This window comes from Anguilla anguilla, chromosome 3 (genome assembly GCF_013347855.1).
Source record: "Anguilla anguilla isolate fAngAng1 chromosome 3, fAngAng1.pri, whole genome shotgun sequence".
Classification (NCBI taxonomy): domain Eukaryota; kingdom Metazoa; phylum Chordata; class Actinopteri; order Anguilliformes; family Anguillidae; genus Anguilla; species Anguilla anguilla.
Genome location: NC_049203.1, coordinates 45,238,132 through 45,254,036, shown reverse-complemented (window position 1 = coordinate 45,254,036; position 15,905 = coordinate 45,238,132). Strand labels below are relative to the sequence as shown.

Genomic DNA, 15,905 nt, shown 5'->3' with positions numbered 1-15,905 from the left:
TTGAGTATGGAGTACATGAGCCAATGGGCTTCATAGATTTGCATCTTCATTTAAATTCCCTGCCACTCATTTGTCATTTATGTGCATTTATATATCATATGTAGTGTGGGATAGCACTTTGGTCATATATTGTTTTAGTCATGCATTAAATTTGAATGTGAATGCCACAAATGTGGTGTGTGAAATAAAAGACACAGAAATTGTGCCTTCAGTAGGTGCACTTGGGTATGTTTACAGTAAAATGCAGGCTGAGAGAAACATTAAAAAACTCTTTCCCATTTGTTTAAGTCGAAAGTTGATTAATTAACTCCAAATTGTTTTCAACATTAAGGTGTAAGCAAGGTAACACCACTGCACTGGGGTTTGAATATTTTTCTAGTTGCATAATTCACACCATTATCCCTGTGATATATAGCACAAAGGGCTGGAGTTTTATAAATCAATAGCCACAGATGAGATCCCGCTAACAGCCTCCCTCTCTAGAAGCCTTTGTGACAGCTCTGTTAATGGAAGAGAGAATTAATAAATGACTACTGAACGATTCCCTCAGATTTATAAAGGCCTCTTAAATTAGGGGCACATTCTCCATATAAGCAGATGAAGCCTTTCAGAAATGCACTCTTTTTAGCATCTGAAAAATGATAAGGTCTTTGGTCATGGCCCACTGCTATCAAAGACCAGGGCAACCTGCCTTGCCTTCGTTATTCGATGAGGGTGAAGCCCTATGGGACAAGAGAACGACATACACTGTTGTTCTGCGGGACAGTAATAATGAGGAAATGTTCAGTTTGTGGGCTGCTAGGTGTCCACACAGGATAAAATTGCTCTAATCTTTAAAAAATTTAATCTCAGAAATAACAAATAAATAACATTTAAAGTGGTCTTATTTCCTGTTCAAAAATTTGCACCCGAGTAATACTTGATTTTTGACAGCTCGTGATGAGGATTATTAATGCAGATGTTCTCCTTTCTATTACCTGCAGGCTGAATGATCAAGCTAGAGTCAAAACGGAGAAATAACTGCACTATTTGACAGAGAGGTTGGCTGGTCCGATCCTACCAGGGAGTGGTTACCATCAAGACAAGACCTGCGACCTGGGATGGAGAGTGCTGAGAGGTCCTGTCTGATTGGTGGACATTGTGTTTGTCAAGCTAACCATACAGCCTGAAACAAGGCACCTGGCCTGTGGGAGAACCGTACTGTGCACCGCTTATTCCACGGTGAACCATGTCGAGGCCCGGGGGAATTGAATGGCTACCGGTCATCTGTGGCCCCAACTGCATAAGGCTGAACATAAACCTGTTCTTCTGGATGGCCTTCCTGGCTGCCAGGTTTGCAGTCATCGACTCTCAACAAGCACAATACTCCATTGTCACTACAAACTATGGGAAACTGAGGGGATTAAAAATGCCATTGCCCAACGAGATCCTTGGACCTGTGGAGCAGTATCTGGGGATCCCGTATGCCTCTCCACCCACCGGCGAAAGGAGGTTCCAGCCCCCTGAGCCCCCCATTTCCTGGCCTGGAATTCGAAATGCCACCCAGTTTGCAGCAGTGTGCCCCCAATACCTTGAGGACAGGTTTCTGCTCAACGACATGTTGCCTGTCTGGTTTACTGCCAATTTGGATACGGTGGTAACTTATGTGCAGGACCAAAAGGAAGACTGCCTGTACCTAAACATCTACGTTCCTACAGAGGATGGTAGGTCATGAAAACAAAACATAAGTACTGTCTCTTTCTCCCAATTCCCTGTGTCTCTTTTTCCTGTGCTTGTAGGTTCACTGCTGATTGGATGCAACTAAGAAAATGCATTCTGTTCAATCTGCAAGAAAGTCTGAGAAATGCCTGTGCTTAAATCTTGACAGTTAATAGGTTTTGAATGTTTTAGTAGTTATATTGGATAAGTAGCAGATATTTTTCCCCCTGCATTATTCAATAAATTTGTCTAGCATGAGAAGGGCATGTGTAGTTCTCCCAAGAACCCTATTAGGGTAGGAGCAAATCAGCTTAAAAAAAGTGTGTCAAAATAGATCCTGCACAATTAACATAGTTTCCTCTGGCATGCAATGAATACGGCATGATATGCAGACATTTGAAATGCTGGATTGCTTATTGATTTTCTGCACAGCAGAATCCCTGTTTGACTGATTGAGCAATGTTAGGTCACAGCTGAATACTGCTGATTTAGTGAGGTGCAGTACATCATAGAACATAGCCTATAAGAACGCATAGTTCCCTCAGTAAGTAGGGTTTATCCTGGCGTGAAAAGGGTTTTCGGGTCTCCCTGTCATTGGGCCTGGGTTAATTTAGCTACCCACCGCCCCACACCACCCAGTCTGTAATAATTTATTTAGAATACAAAAGCATTGACTCATTAAATTATGTCATTCAGTAATTTGTATAAAACAATAACAATATTAAACTATATCACCCAGCAGACTGGTGACTGGTGTCATCACAGTGATTGTGATTTGCCCCAGAAACACATTTTTAGATTTATTCATGTATTCAGCAAGATTTAAATCATAACTACGGTTGGGAGTCATTCCAATTTTATCAATTTTGATTCTACTTAAAAAAAAAATAAGAATCAGATTTGATATTTGACTATTCACTTTAAAAGGACAATTACATGGTTGCAATTCTTACCATGTTTTTGACGAAGACAACAGAATGTTTCTAAAGCCAAAACAACCTTTATTCATGGAATATTTAAGCTGTTACAAGACAGAAATTGACAGTAATTGTAAAAGTTAAAAACAAGTTGTTTTTCTTCATTTTGGTAATAAAAGCAAAATAAAGAAAAAATAATGGTGTCTCTCAATCAGGAGCTCACTGGGGATGAACTGGACGAGGGTGATACTGCTCTGTGAACTCATGTCTAAGAACCACAAATATCATTCTCTCTCTTTCCATAAAAGTTGGATGCATGTGGTTTTGTGCATTGTTGTACCTGAGTGCAAAGTGCTACTGTTGCTAGCTAAATCTGGGGTGTTATGACTGGGATTCTGGACATTGAAAACAGAGCAACTGAAGGTTACACCATGCAGCAGAACCTGTTTCGGCACACTGGAGGTGCTTTCTATCTAAATTAATTTACCGCTGTGATTACATGTAGCTGCATCTGTATTGCTACTTTCTCTAGGGAACTCTTAGCTGCACTTTAGACCGTTTACTACAGCCATCATTGTTGTAAAGAGCAGTCTATATGTTGTGATGAGGGATTACGTAACAAGGGATGTGGATGTTAGTGCAGCAGGTCCTGGCAGTTGACTTACATTTTTTAATTGACTTTTTTAATGCTCAATCAGGGCATCAGGGATTGCCATTCTTAGTGAAGCTCACAAACTCCAGTGTTTACTTTAGATATTGCTGTTTAGTAAGCCTCTGGTGCCAAAAAGCAAATTTCCCCACTGAAGTCCATCCAAAATAACGAATTTATTCTGGCCAAATGAAATTACAGTGCTTTAAAACTCTTACATTTCTTCACACTAAACTAATTACTCTCACAGCACTTTTTTTCTGAGCCCCACAGAAGAACACATTGGTCCACATGGTTTAGTTATGTTATAGCGCACGTACATGCTTTCATGGGCACACCCTCTCATGAATGAGCATGAGGCTGCAATCGACTCATTAATGCTGAAAAGAGTTCTCTGCACAGAACCGACATATCCGAATACTTTGAGTATTAATCCTTGAGCTAGGATTACATGAATGCACCGTGATTGTTGATTTGATTATATTTCTTTTTGATATTATTACTATTAATATCACTAATAATGTTACATGCTATGACATTCTTGTGGCTATTGTTCAATGCTTTATAAATAGGTAATGAAGCTGGCATATGTTGCTCTTAAAATGCTTTTATGCTGATTCCACCATATTATTATTTTGACATTGTTATTTTTGTTATTGCTACTAATTCTACTAGTGCGACTAGTTGTATCTAGCCAGTTAGAGAACATGATAGCTAGTTTGTGAAACATAAGTTATTTAGTTAGCTAGCTTACCACAACTTTTCTAACTATAATTCAGTGTTGCTCGCTAGCTTACCTGCTAGCTTTTCTGTATGCATATGATGAGCTAATGCAATGTAGTCAATTGTAGCCAAATTCCTCCATGAAAAATATCGACTACCTTACTTGAACTTGCAGAAAAATTGGAAACTACATTCAAAATGTCCTTGTCACAATGAGTCACTTCATTTATTCCGTAAAATCCTGTAGCTAGCCAGCTACTAGATGCAATGTCGCAGTTTGTCAGAAGACTTGAAAGCTCTCTCGGAGCACTTCCCCCCAAGTTTACGTCATTGTACTGTGTATCTTGGTTTACCGTGATCCTTCACGTTTAGGTACTCAATGCGCATGCTCAGCTGTCATAAAGCCCCATAATCAGACATGGCCGCTGCCATTGATTGGCTTCATGTGCCAATGAACAGCTCCCATAGCAATCCATGGAACCGGTAAGCGGAAGCTGTCTCTGATTCTTGTGTATTTCACTCATTTTGTGAATGCAACTGAAAATATGCTTTCTGGAATTGATAAGCAAATTCAAAACTCACGTTTTTAAATGAATTTCCGGTTCACTATAAAGCTGACATCATTGATTAACGTTGATTTGCTTCCTCCTTACCTTCGCAGCTTTGATTATTGGGTGGCGACGACAAGCCAGGCGTCCCTGCACATAATAGTCTTGCCCACAATGACTGTGCTGCCTTGCTGTCATGTTTCTCTTTCACTATCTTTGCTTTTCTCAGATTATCAGAGGGCTGCATTGTACCACCAAATAAATAACAGTCTAACTGATTTTTATAGTTTGTTTTCCCTTTTTTTCCCTGTTTGGTGCACATTTTGCTTTGGTGCACACCAAAAAATTCTCTGCGTAGGGAAACCCAGTAATTGTTGGCAATTGATATAGAGATATCTGGCAATTGTTAGTGAAATATTGTGGATAGGCAACAATTTTACTTTGAGGGAATAGAATTCTAAACATGCTTTAGACTGAACAAAAAAAACATTGGTTTTGTTGCTTGTGAATTTTCATGCAAATTACAAAGAGATTTATCAAAAGAGGAGTAAAAAATGATTAGAAAGAACAAAACAATTAGAACCATTTTATACCATGCTGTTTACTCCTGGCTGGTGTAGATCAGGGCTGCCCAGCCCTGTTTTTGGAGATCTGCCATCCTCCAAGTTTTCACTCCAACCCTAACACAGCCACCTCATTCAACAGCTAGAGCTTGTTGAGCTGCTAATTAGTATAATTAGCTGTGCCAGATTGTGGTTGAAATGAAAACCTACAGGACTGTATGTTTGTGCTTCCATGGTCTAGATGGCAGATTTGAAGCTTAACATGATTTATCATGATAATGAACATGCTAGAAATACTGGTTTTTGCAAAATCACACATCAGTCTGCGTCTGATTTTATTATGACCGAGACTCTGGATATGGGACTATTGTTGTTTTAGGTCTTTGGAAAACTGATTAAATGCTTTGTTGTAGTATCTAAACTATGCATTTAAAACAAAAAGGCAACCAATTCAGCTATATCAAAACTCAAAACTAACCTGTCATAAATGTTTAAGGTTCATTAAATACACACTGGATTAATCTCAGTCCCATTCAACTACTGTAACATGTAATTTGGCATTGTTGAGTTTGCTTAATGAAATGAATCTGACTGTTATTGGTGCTATAGTTCCCACAGATTACCATTATTGTTACTAGCACAATCTTGTAATGATGGGTTAGCCATAAAACTACTGCTATCAGAAAAATCAGCCATGTTGTAGCTAGGTCAATATGCACCGCAGTGCCAGGACTAGATCTCTTGTTTTTGAGCCTTGGGATTATACTCCAGATGGAGCACTAATGTTCAAACCTGAACAATTGCTAAGCACAAATCCTGCTTTATGAAAGGTTTACAGCATGCATGTCATGTAAAATTAAAAACTATAAGCTGCCAAGTATACTGGGTGTTTTCAGTTCAGGCAAGGGATGATGTTCTACAGCCAGTTAATGGAAAATGATATCTTTATTTGTTCATTTATATCGAACCATGAAAAATATGGTTCCACAGAAAACATGTTTTGTATGTGTACTATATGTGGGCAGTGGAGTTAGTATTGTATTAAAGCAGAGAGTGGTGCCTGATTATTTTGATTTCAATGGAGACACACCTGGCTTCATGCTTCTGAAGGTCACATATGTAATATGATTAATAGGCATATCTATTCCTCATATTCCCCACACTCCCTACCCTTCATAACCAGAAACAGTTCATACACAACCACTGCCTGTTTGTCAAAGCAGCACAAACCACATACAAAAATCAGAATGGTAAAACATGAGGTAACAATGAACTACAGGTGTGTGGATTTATGTTATTTCACGTAATCGGTAAACAGGGAAATCATCTGTGTATCACCACATATAAAAATACAATTTTGACTGTACACAATGTACACGCACACACACACACGTATGCACACACATGCCCACAATAACACACACACACAGCATTATTTTTTCCTCATACATGCAAAGAACAGGAATTATTACGGTTATATAATTATACTATTATTATTGTTATTATTATAGCCATGCAATAACTGCATGGCAGAAATATTTTGTGTATTTTAGTTATTTATTTAGTGGAAAAGGGGATGCAATAGGTTCCCAGAGGTTGACACTGTCTGTGTGTTCAGCTTACTGCAGAAACGGCAATTTCCCTTATTTTAAATGAATCAGAAGAATGTGTGGCCTAGGGGGATGTTCACAGTGAGAGGAAAATAACACAGCCAGCAGTCGTCAATTTTGAATGGTAAACATCATCCCTTCTCTTAAACTTAACAAAAAGGAATGAAAGTAAACAGACACACTAAATCAAAGCTTGTTACCTCAATTTTCCCCCTGATGGTAATAGTCTGGTATATTCAATATATATATTCAATGTATATTTCTGTATTTTCACTATGCCCAACTTTTGAGTTTTGGTACTTTAATAAGTTAGATTTTCATAATTGCTTTTCATCCCTATATAACTAAACCTTGCTTACCCATACTTGCAACTTTCCCATGCCCAAATCTCTCCTATTTTACATTATTATAATGAAATTAAACTTGTTTATTGCTTTTGAAGCATGTGATAAGAAGAGATACATTGTGATCTGTTGTTCATAAAATATAAAAAAAATTAATTGGCACACAATACAATAGGATGAGTGTAACAATGTAGCCAAGTTGCAAGTACCAAGGCTTGCACCACAAGATGACATTGAATCTTCAGCTGAACTGCTAAAACTGCATGGTTGTACTTGTACTGTAATATGTGCATGTATACATGTTTAATCGCTAAGCGTTAACAAAAATTATTAACGCATTTCTAAGCACCAGTGTTATTGAAATTATAACCACTGAAAGTGTCCTGTTCGCACTGTAATTGTCAGACTTGTGTTTTGACATATTAGTGCTGATCTGGTGTCAGTTTTGACAGTTGAGTGAGGCTGTGATATGGACATGGGAAAAATCTCAGTTGATAACGTAGGCTTCTGCTTGCGCATGTGACAAAAATCAAGATGACATTCCTCAAAATGCTTTGCAAATAACGACACAGAAAAAATGCTGGACTCTTTGAGCAGATTTCAGAACATTATATCAAATGTAAGCTTTGCTACACAGAGCTAACATACTCAAAGAGCACTGGAGCGACGTAAATTCATGCAAAATCTGAATATGAAATCTGACCCTGCAAAAAGTGACAAAACGTGTAGCATCAGCTCGAGTCCGACCGCATATAATTCTCAGCAAACATTAATGGGAGCTTTCAGAAAATGTTTTCCAACAAAACTAGCCAAGAAAGCATGACCAGCAGTGTTCCTCTTCTTATTAAATTACGGTGCACTTTTCTGTGTGGGGAGGGCTGGGTGTGGTTACAGAGCAGCGGAGTGTTTGTTGCTAGCTACCTAGCCACTGTAATGGCTCAGATACAGCAAAGCAAATATGCACACCGACAGAGCTCGTTCAAGAACTAGAGCTACTGGAATTGCATTTCTTTGGTGACGTCAGCTGAAGTTTGCCAAGGGGATGAAAAGCAACCTGGAGTTGAATTGTTTTCTGTTGGAGCTGTAAGTAATGTTACCGCTAGCCATTCAGCTGGGGTTACCAGATGTCCAGTTTTTTTTACTAGAATGTTCGGGTTTTATTATTATTTGTTCATGTCCAGTTCTGGCTGACGTAGGCACTGTGTCGCACTCCATCTGTGGGAGGTAGCCACAATGTAGTGTGGAGGCGTTCCAGCTACGTTGCATACTGCTGCTCTGCTATAGAATAAGGTTTGTGTTAAAAAGTATCAAACAAATCATTGTATCAAGTATTCATACCATTAGACAAGACCCAGTGAGGGACATAAAATAATGAATAGATATTTATTAATTTCATTACTTATTTATTTCATTATCAATTTATTTATTAAATTTGTGTTGGTCTTCGTGCAAAATTACGATATTTTCAACAATTGCAATTCTATTGATATATTTTTACTTTTTTTATTATTGCTAGAATTCAATGAGGGCTACAGTGCATGAAGGTAGACTACAATTGATCAGTGTGAAAATTATAAAAAACAAGATTATGAACGCACCTATATTTCTGATTGATGCCGATTCTGATTATTTGGGGGAAACATTGGCTGATACCGATACCGATTGTTTGGTGGTTATGCTTGCATAGGTTTTACGGAATTTAAAATCAATTCAAAATCTTGCCATTCTAATAAACGCAATTTTATTTACACAACTAAATAAAAAGTAATGCAACAAAGTTTAACATTTATTTGTGTCATTTTTTATATTCATCCTACTTAAAATGCATTCTTCCACTGACAGTGCATTCCTGAAATATCATTTGGTTCCCCTAGAACTGTTTTCTGGCCTGGTGGTACCACTGAAAAACCACTAAACAGACACAACACGCAGGGTGCATAATGGCAGGGTCAGATGGTGAAGCAGGCAGTCTGCAATTTCTATTTGCTTTCAATATTCTGTTTGTTCTGTATATTTACGACTATGAATGATCACAAGGAAAGGATAACTTGATACAATGTGTTTATTGCTTAATAATAAGATGTGCAACCTCTGCCACATTATAATCAAGACTCCACAATTGCTAACAGAGGATATTTAATAATGTTACAAACTCAAATTAATTTACATTAAATTGAATTATAGTGTCAGGCAGTTGCTGGGTCTGAAACATTGCTATTGGAGGAAAAAATAGGGACACGCCTGGCATTACTTTGCAGGTTTACCAAGATTTTATGCACTTTGTGCATTGATGTTAACATTCTCTAACCTTTACCAAAATATTAGCACATTGTGAACATAGGAGAACAACTTTTTGTTTTAATACTTGGTTATCCGTCCCCTATGTTGGAGTTTTTAGTTTTTTAGGCTATTCTCATAAAATGTCTTCTTACCGTGAAGAATGCAACCAAAATCCATTGCTGTTACCGTCACAGCACTTTCGACACAAGCAATGCCGGAAGCGCTGTCCTAAAATTTGTTCGTACCATGAAGAGTGCCTGACCCGCAAGCATAGGAAATGCATTACCATGGGGGCACAGTTATATTGAGAAATAACATTTTGGAAAAAAGGCTATATGTTGTCAGTGCATTTAGATCAAACCTTCCGGCGTTGTTTGTGTCGAAAGTGCTGTGACGGGTAAAAAGTGCTGTAAGAAGAAATTTCACGACCACCTTCAACCATACTGACACAAAGTGGTAATGCTAGGTTGACAGTTCAAACAAGAGAAGTACAAGAAAATATTGAATACCAGAAACTTACTTTCACTAAGCTCAGCAAGGATAAGTAAAGTAAAGAGACTGACCACAGTTCAGTGAGACTGACAGCAACATAGAACACAATGAACCATATAAGAACAAGTTCTTATATGGCTCATTGATAGAATGCTGCAGTGACACTCTTATCGCATCCCAGGCTACAACACAGAGGTTGACTCATAATTCGGAAAAGCACCCCACAGAGGGTACCAAGCCAAATGATTATTGATTTCCAAATGAATGAATATTTGGCGTCATTTCCAGCATTTTGCCTGGCAGCCCACCAGGTCTGTACAATTATAGGGGAAACACTGATATGGAAAACAAAGTGCAATTATTTTGTATCTGACTGGCAAATAAAAAACACCTCTTGAATTCAAAAAGACAATAGACTATTTTCTTTTTTTTACTTAATCGAGCTGACCAATCGGTTGTTTCGAACTATCGGCCGATGGCAGTATTATTAGCCGATAACAATCAGTGGCCGATCAATCGGTGCATCCCTAAACAAGATGTTGAAAATAGCCCAAATTTCAAGTCAGGTAGCCCAAAATAGCCCAAATAAAAGGACAACGAACATTTGAAGCTGTCTGATCTACACTAGTCATTATAATTTGCACTCTCATACGTAGGCCACTGTATTTGCTTTTGAAGTTCACTCTGTGGTTGCTTTTGTATTTCGTTATTTAAAAGCACATCTTATGTATAGTCTGGGTAGGGCGTCAGATGAACCCTTTCACATGTAACCCTTTTCTGAATTATTTCCAAAGGCCTCAGCATGATTTTTATTTTCTGGCTGTGCGCCAGCGGTTCTGGAATTGGACGTGTTACATCACACTAGTCTTCGTAAGGTTGAAGTTGCTCTTGATAAGAGTGCTGATTGAGATCAGAATACCTTACCGTAATTGTAACCTTACCCATTAGTGGGGAAATTGCCAAGCTGCCCCCTTGCCACCTTCACCCTATGTCACGTGACCACCTGTGTGTAGCTTAGCTTTGTTTAGCAGCTGCTGTTGTTATCCAGTTATGATTGCATTTAATTGGATATCTGACTATTTAATTTAATATATAAATGTACAATGAATATAACAACACTAGATGGCTCAACGTGCGTTAGGCATGATGAGCTCATCTGATTCATAAGCTAGCTACATGCACTGTCTATCTCATTAGTATCAATACAAATATCAATGTAATCCAATGGTTTGTGTGGTGAAAATGTATTTATTTGCAATATCATTCACATTTTCAAATACAAATTATGTATTCCAATTTCTAGCAAACATTGTAATGGACACCCATGATGTTTGTAATATATTTTTTGAAGGTTGCACTGATCACAATATGCTAAAATAAAGCTAATCACATGGGCACAGCCATATAATGTCATCTGGTCCAACCAAAGATGATAATGTGACAAAGATTCCTCAGTTGTTTTGGACAGAAGACTTGATAGATAGGGAATTGGTAGCGTTATGTTGGGAGCGAGTGGAGCATCTTTCTTATATCATCTTTGGTTAAATGTGGAAAATCAATATTACTATCAGATAAACATTACTGTCAGAATGAGTTCCACTTTTGCAGAGTGTTTAGTCAGTTATTTTGATCACTGGTGAGTTTACCCATGATGTGAAAAAATAATGTACAATTAATTGTTTAAATTCTGCTTTCTGTCAGCCTGTAGGTAGCTCATTTTGTCACCTTGGTTAGCATTTGATAACTGTATAGCCAAATACATTTGTTGCTACTTCTGACCAAAGTGTGAACATCTCCATAAACAAACAAACGCTCATATTGAGGACATAAAGATCAGGGTTGTAAAGAGTTTCTTCAGTGAAATGTTTTAGTGGAAAATAAGTGTGGTTAGTCCTAGAAAAAAGCCAGGCTCCACCTACTACACGATTTTGAAAAATGCTTCCAGTGGGCGGTGGAGTAGACCTGTCCATCTCATTTGCATAAAGTACACTCTATGCAAATGAGTTTGTACAGCACAGCTGTGCCTGGCTCTGATCAAACTGTCAAACTAGGCATTGCAGATCAAATATGAATCAAGATTCAGCAATTACATGGCCTACTTCAAAGGCTTGTTGTTCTTGGTTTTTACTGATTTTTAGCACACAATACCTGGAACTGATCAGATTAAACAGATTTTCTCCTGGATTTTATATTTCCTCACTTCAAAAAAACCTGCTCCTGCTTGTGTGAGATTAGGTAAACAGTGTTCTCTTGTGTCAAAATTCAACCTTGTCAAGCCCCACCCATGTCCCGTTCTCCTTAGTTGCTGTTCTATTTAAAAAAAAAAAAAATTTAAATTGAGAGGACCTGCCAGTTATATTAATTTGTATATTTTGTTACAGACTTTGTCAGATGGAAAACCGACTACTGCCTTGTTAATCAAGAGACTACTGGGTACTTTATAGTGCACAGCATTTAATTCTTTCCATGTTAATCTTGAAAGAAAAAAAAAACATTCTATTTTTCTGACTAAATAGCCCAACAGAGTCTACAGTTACCATATTTGACCGATGCTTACTATGCCTGATCAGTTTACATTGCATGCACGTAACTAACTGAAAGTTTCATGGTAATCGAATGAAATAAGTCGTCTCATCTTATTTTATTTTTTTCTGTTTGTGCAGTGGACAGTTGGCTTACCAGCTGTGTGTTGTTGCATCATTAGTTCATGCACAAGGAGGCTAACAAAGGGTCAGCATAAGGACCAGAGTTGTGCCAAAGAATGTCAAGGAAGCCACAATGAGGAAGCCAAGTGAAGCCATTTGTCACAAACATTATGGCATCCTTACATGAAAGGGGGGGCTTTTGTATAAAAAAAATATTTCTACATGGTGAAATCAAAATGTCTAAAATACCCTTTAATAAAAGCTGAGAATGTGCACTTTAACCACATACAAATTGTTTGATTACACATCTATAATTATGGACTACACAGCCAATTCAAGAAAAAATATGGCTTTGTCCCAAACAATGATAATTGTTTGAAATGGTACAAACTGAACAAATTGGGAAATGGTATAGTGTATAATGCACATAATACTGACACAATTTTCATTTTTAGTGTCCCTCATTTGAGAGGAAATGGTACAGAATAATATTACTGAATGTTATTTATGTGTATAAAAAAGGACATGTTGTCTATAACTGTTTTTTTTGTTTTTGTTTTTTTTTTTACTTTGTGGTACTCGAAGGTACCCTGATTATTATTACCATTTTTGTGAGCACATGTACTGGTGCTACATACAGTCTTTGACTATATGTATGGTGCTGACAGTGGTATTTATGTTAACATTATCTTACACACTTATTGTATCTAGGTCATGAAGAACCTTTCTCAAGTGCTCAGCATGATAAATATGTTGACCTGTTATAGAAAATGTTTCCAAAGATGTATTTGTATAAGAGGTAAACATATTTATTGTTGACAATCACAGCAAAGTAAATCATCTGTCAATCCCAATCTCCTGAATCCGTTCCATGAGACAGGAGACAAACAGAGCCAAGTAAACTGTTAGAGGACATGTTTCACATTGTGAGCTGGACTTAGTGTACTTGTAGAGGGTTTTCCCACAGAGTACACCTCGCCACACTGCTGACAGATGTTGACACAAACTGCTCATGTCCCATGGGATTCTCCAGCTCTCAATCTGATGTTATCACTCTGTATGTTGGTGGGATGTGCTAAGATTTTGCAGTTGAAAAAGTGTTACTTTGTAAGACAGGTCATTTGGACCAAGTCTAGAATGGTTTCACAGCTGACAGCTCTGACACATTGTAGGAAATTCTATGACCCAATGTATCAGATTGAAAAGCTAAGAGCCTAATGTGATGTCTGTCAAAAATTATATTAAAACAAAGAACAGACCTGTCCAAGTTATCTGTGTTCCAATTGGTCATCAATGATGGCAATAAATTAAACAAACCACACCTATTTGCAGGTCATTTATCTTAATTCTAGCATGTATTATGCAATAGCATTCCTCGAGAGTTTGATTTAGTCCTGCAGCTGGATATAGTAATATCTTTGAGGACAAAGTGTGAAGACAAGGACGAGTTATCGAACTCAGTTTGCGAAATAACTGCACTTCCATAAATATTTAAGCCTTGCTGTTTCATTGATATTTACACTGTCCTGATTATGCGCAACACATATTTAATAAATTATCAGTTAAGATATACTATGAACAGCACTGGGGATTCATATGTTAGAATGACTGGCAGAACTGCTTGAGTCTACTCATCAACAGAAAATATCTTTAAAGACTGACACATCTATGATGCCACTGATAAGCAGCTTTTCAAGATGTACTTTAAAAGGTATTAGAGTTGAAACTCAGAACAATAATGTCCTAAACTTATTTATTGTATTTTGAATGACCTGTTATTTATTATGCCTATTGGAATCATAAGTGTGAATTTGAAAGATTGAGTTCAATGAACAAGTTATGAGTATGCATGTGTTTTTCGTGGCTTTGGCGTTTGCTGTTTATGTATTTGGGGTATGCAAGTATTTATTTTTCAAACAGCTAGAGAGGTCTGTCACTTGAGTATTGAGTTAACTGGGTAGCCCCCTCCCCTATAAGTAATTCAAGGTAAATTAAAACCATTTGGGATCCACAAATAGGAACTGACTATATACTGTTAGAGAACCAATGTGTTTAGGTCGCAGGACAAAACATCTGAGTTTCTCAACGGCTCAGGCTCAACCAAGCCTGAATTGCATCTCTGACGTGACACTTGTGCTTTTCCCTATACTACCCCTATGAGATTATCTGCATTTTGGATGTGCATTGTCAAGTACAACGATTGCCACACATTATTAATCACTCATTGTGAAACAGAATGGTCAGTTTATAACATTGATTGCTACAAATGGAAACAACACTCCTCCATTACTCAGTGTCTTTATTATTTCTCCTACATGCTTAGTTGTGCATTCATAGACTGATAGCTAGACACTCCAGAAGAATAAGAACCTTGAATGATGATCAGGCACAGAAGCAAAGTTTGTCGTTTACTTGTACATGTTTGGTAGGACATACATTCACAGCCCTGTATTCCTCTTATGTATGAAACTAAACTGCCCCCCCCCCCCTCATGTGCAAAGGATGAAATACAGCAACAAACTGAGACATGCTATCATTCCCAACTTTAATGCTTTGAAGTTTTCACAAATAGGTATTTGACAAATTATTCCAGCAGATTATTTAAAGGTTAGAGGGCGCTTTTGCCCCACCCCCCCCTTGACCCAGGACAACTGACCTGGTGTTCCCCCCATGTCGGCGGCCCTGCAGACAAGTAACCGGTATAAATAAATGTACAATGTGAAACATAATATAAGTAATGTCCATAAACAAATGTCAAATTCTACAAATTATTAATCACAGTCATCATACTGACTGGACCAGTATTAACTGCATTGTAACATGGCTGAGGTCAAAAAGACAACTCAGATACAGATAGAAAAGGCAAGCACAGCTCAATGCATAAATAGTAAAGTAGATGCCTGTGTTTATGTCATGGCACTTGTATGGTCCTCCAGGCTGCAACTGAGTGTGTATGTGTGTTTTGTGTGGGTCAATGCATTGTGTGTGTGTGGGGACATGGGTGTTTGTGCACTTGGCGCGTACAGGTGGTGACAGTACAGGATGAGTATGTGTATGTGTGAATGTGGATAATTGGAATTGCAGTTGATGTGACTTCAAACTGACGCTTGAATGAGCAAGGACATTTCATTTGCATATTACAAATTTCCTCAAATCCTCTATCCTTGTGATCCTCTAAAATAAGCGATTTGAATGAGAGATTTGAATACTTTCTATAGGGTGTTACATTCTTTTTGTGGACCAACTCGGAAGTTTCTTCTGCCATGGGTTCCCTTGGCAGATTTCCAATGCTTTTCTCCCCCATAGGGATTTTGTTTTCTGCAGAAAATAAGGTCTGTGGTTAACATAAGCCTAAGATAGTTTCACGTTTCGTTCTATGAGATGAATTACACTTATTAATATCTCAACTTTGAATTATGTGCTTTTAAAAAGAAGT

General features: G+C 37.8%; 1 protein-coding gene across 3 annotated transcripts in view; it reads left to right on the top strand.

Moving 5' to 3' along the window:
* The window catches only part of LOC118222167 (neuroligin-4, X-linked-like), a 91,106-nt gene that overhangs the window by 4,535 nt on the left and 70,666 nt on the right, over nt 1-15,905 (top strand). For all 3 annotated transcript variants that reach the window (XM_035407530.1, XM_035407532.1, XM_035407531.1), the window contains exon 2: nt 984-1,703. In XM_035407530.1, the coding sequence (XP_035263421.1) occupies nt 1,229-1,703 (475 nt within the window). In that variant the 5' untranslated portion in view covers nt 984-1,228. The remainder of the gene's footprint in view (nt 1-983; nt 1,704-15,905) is intronic.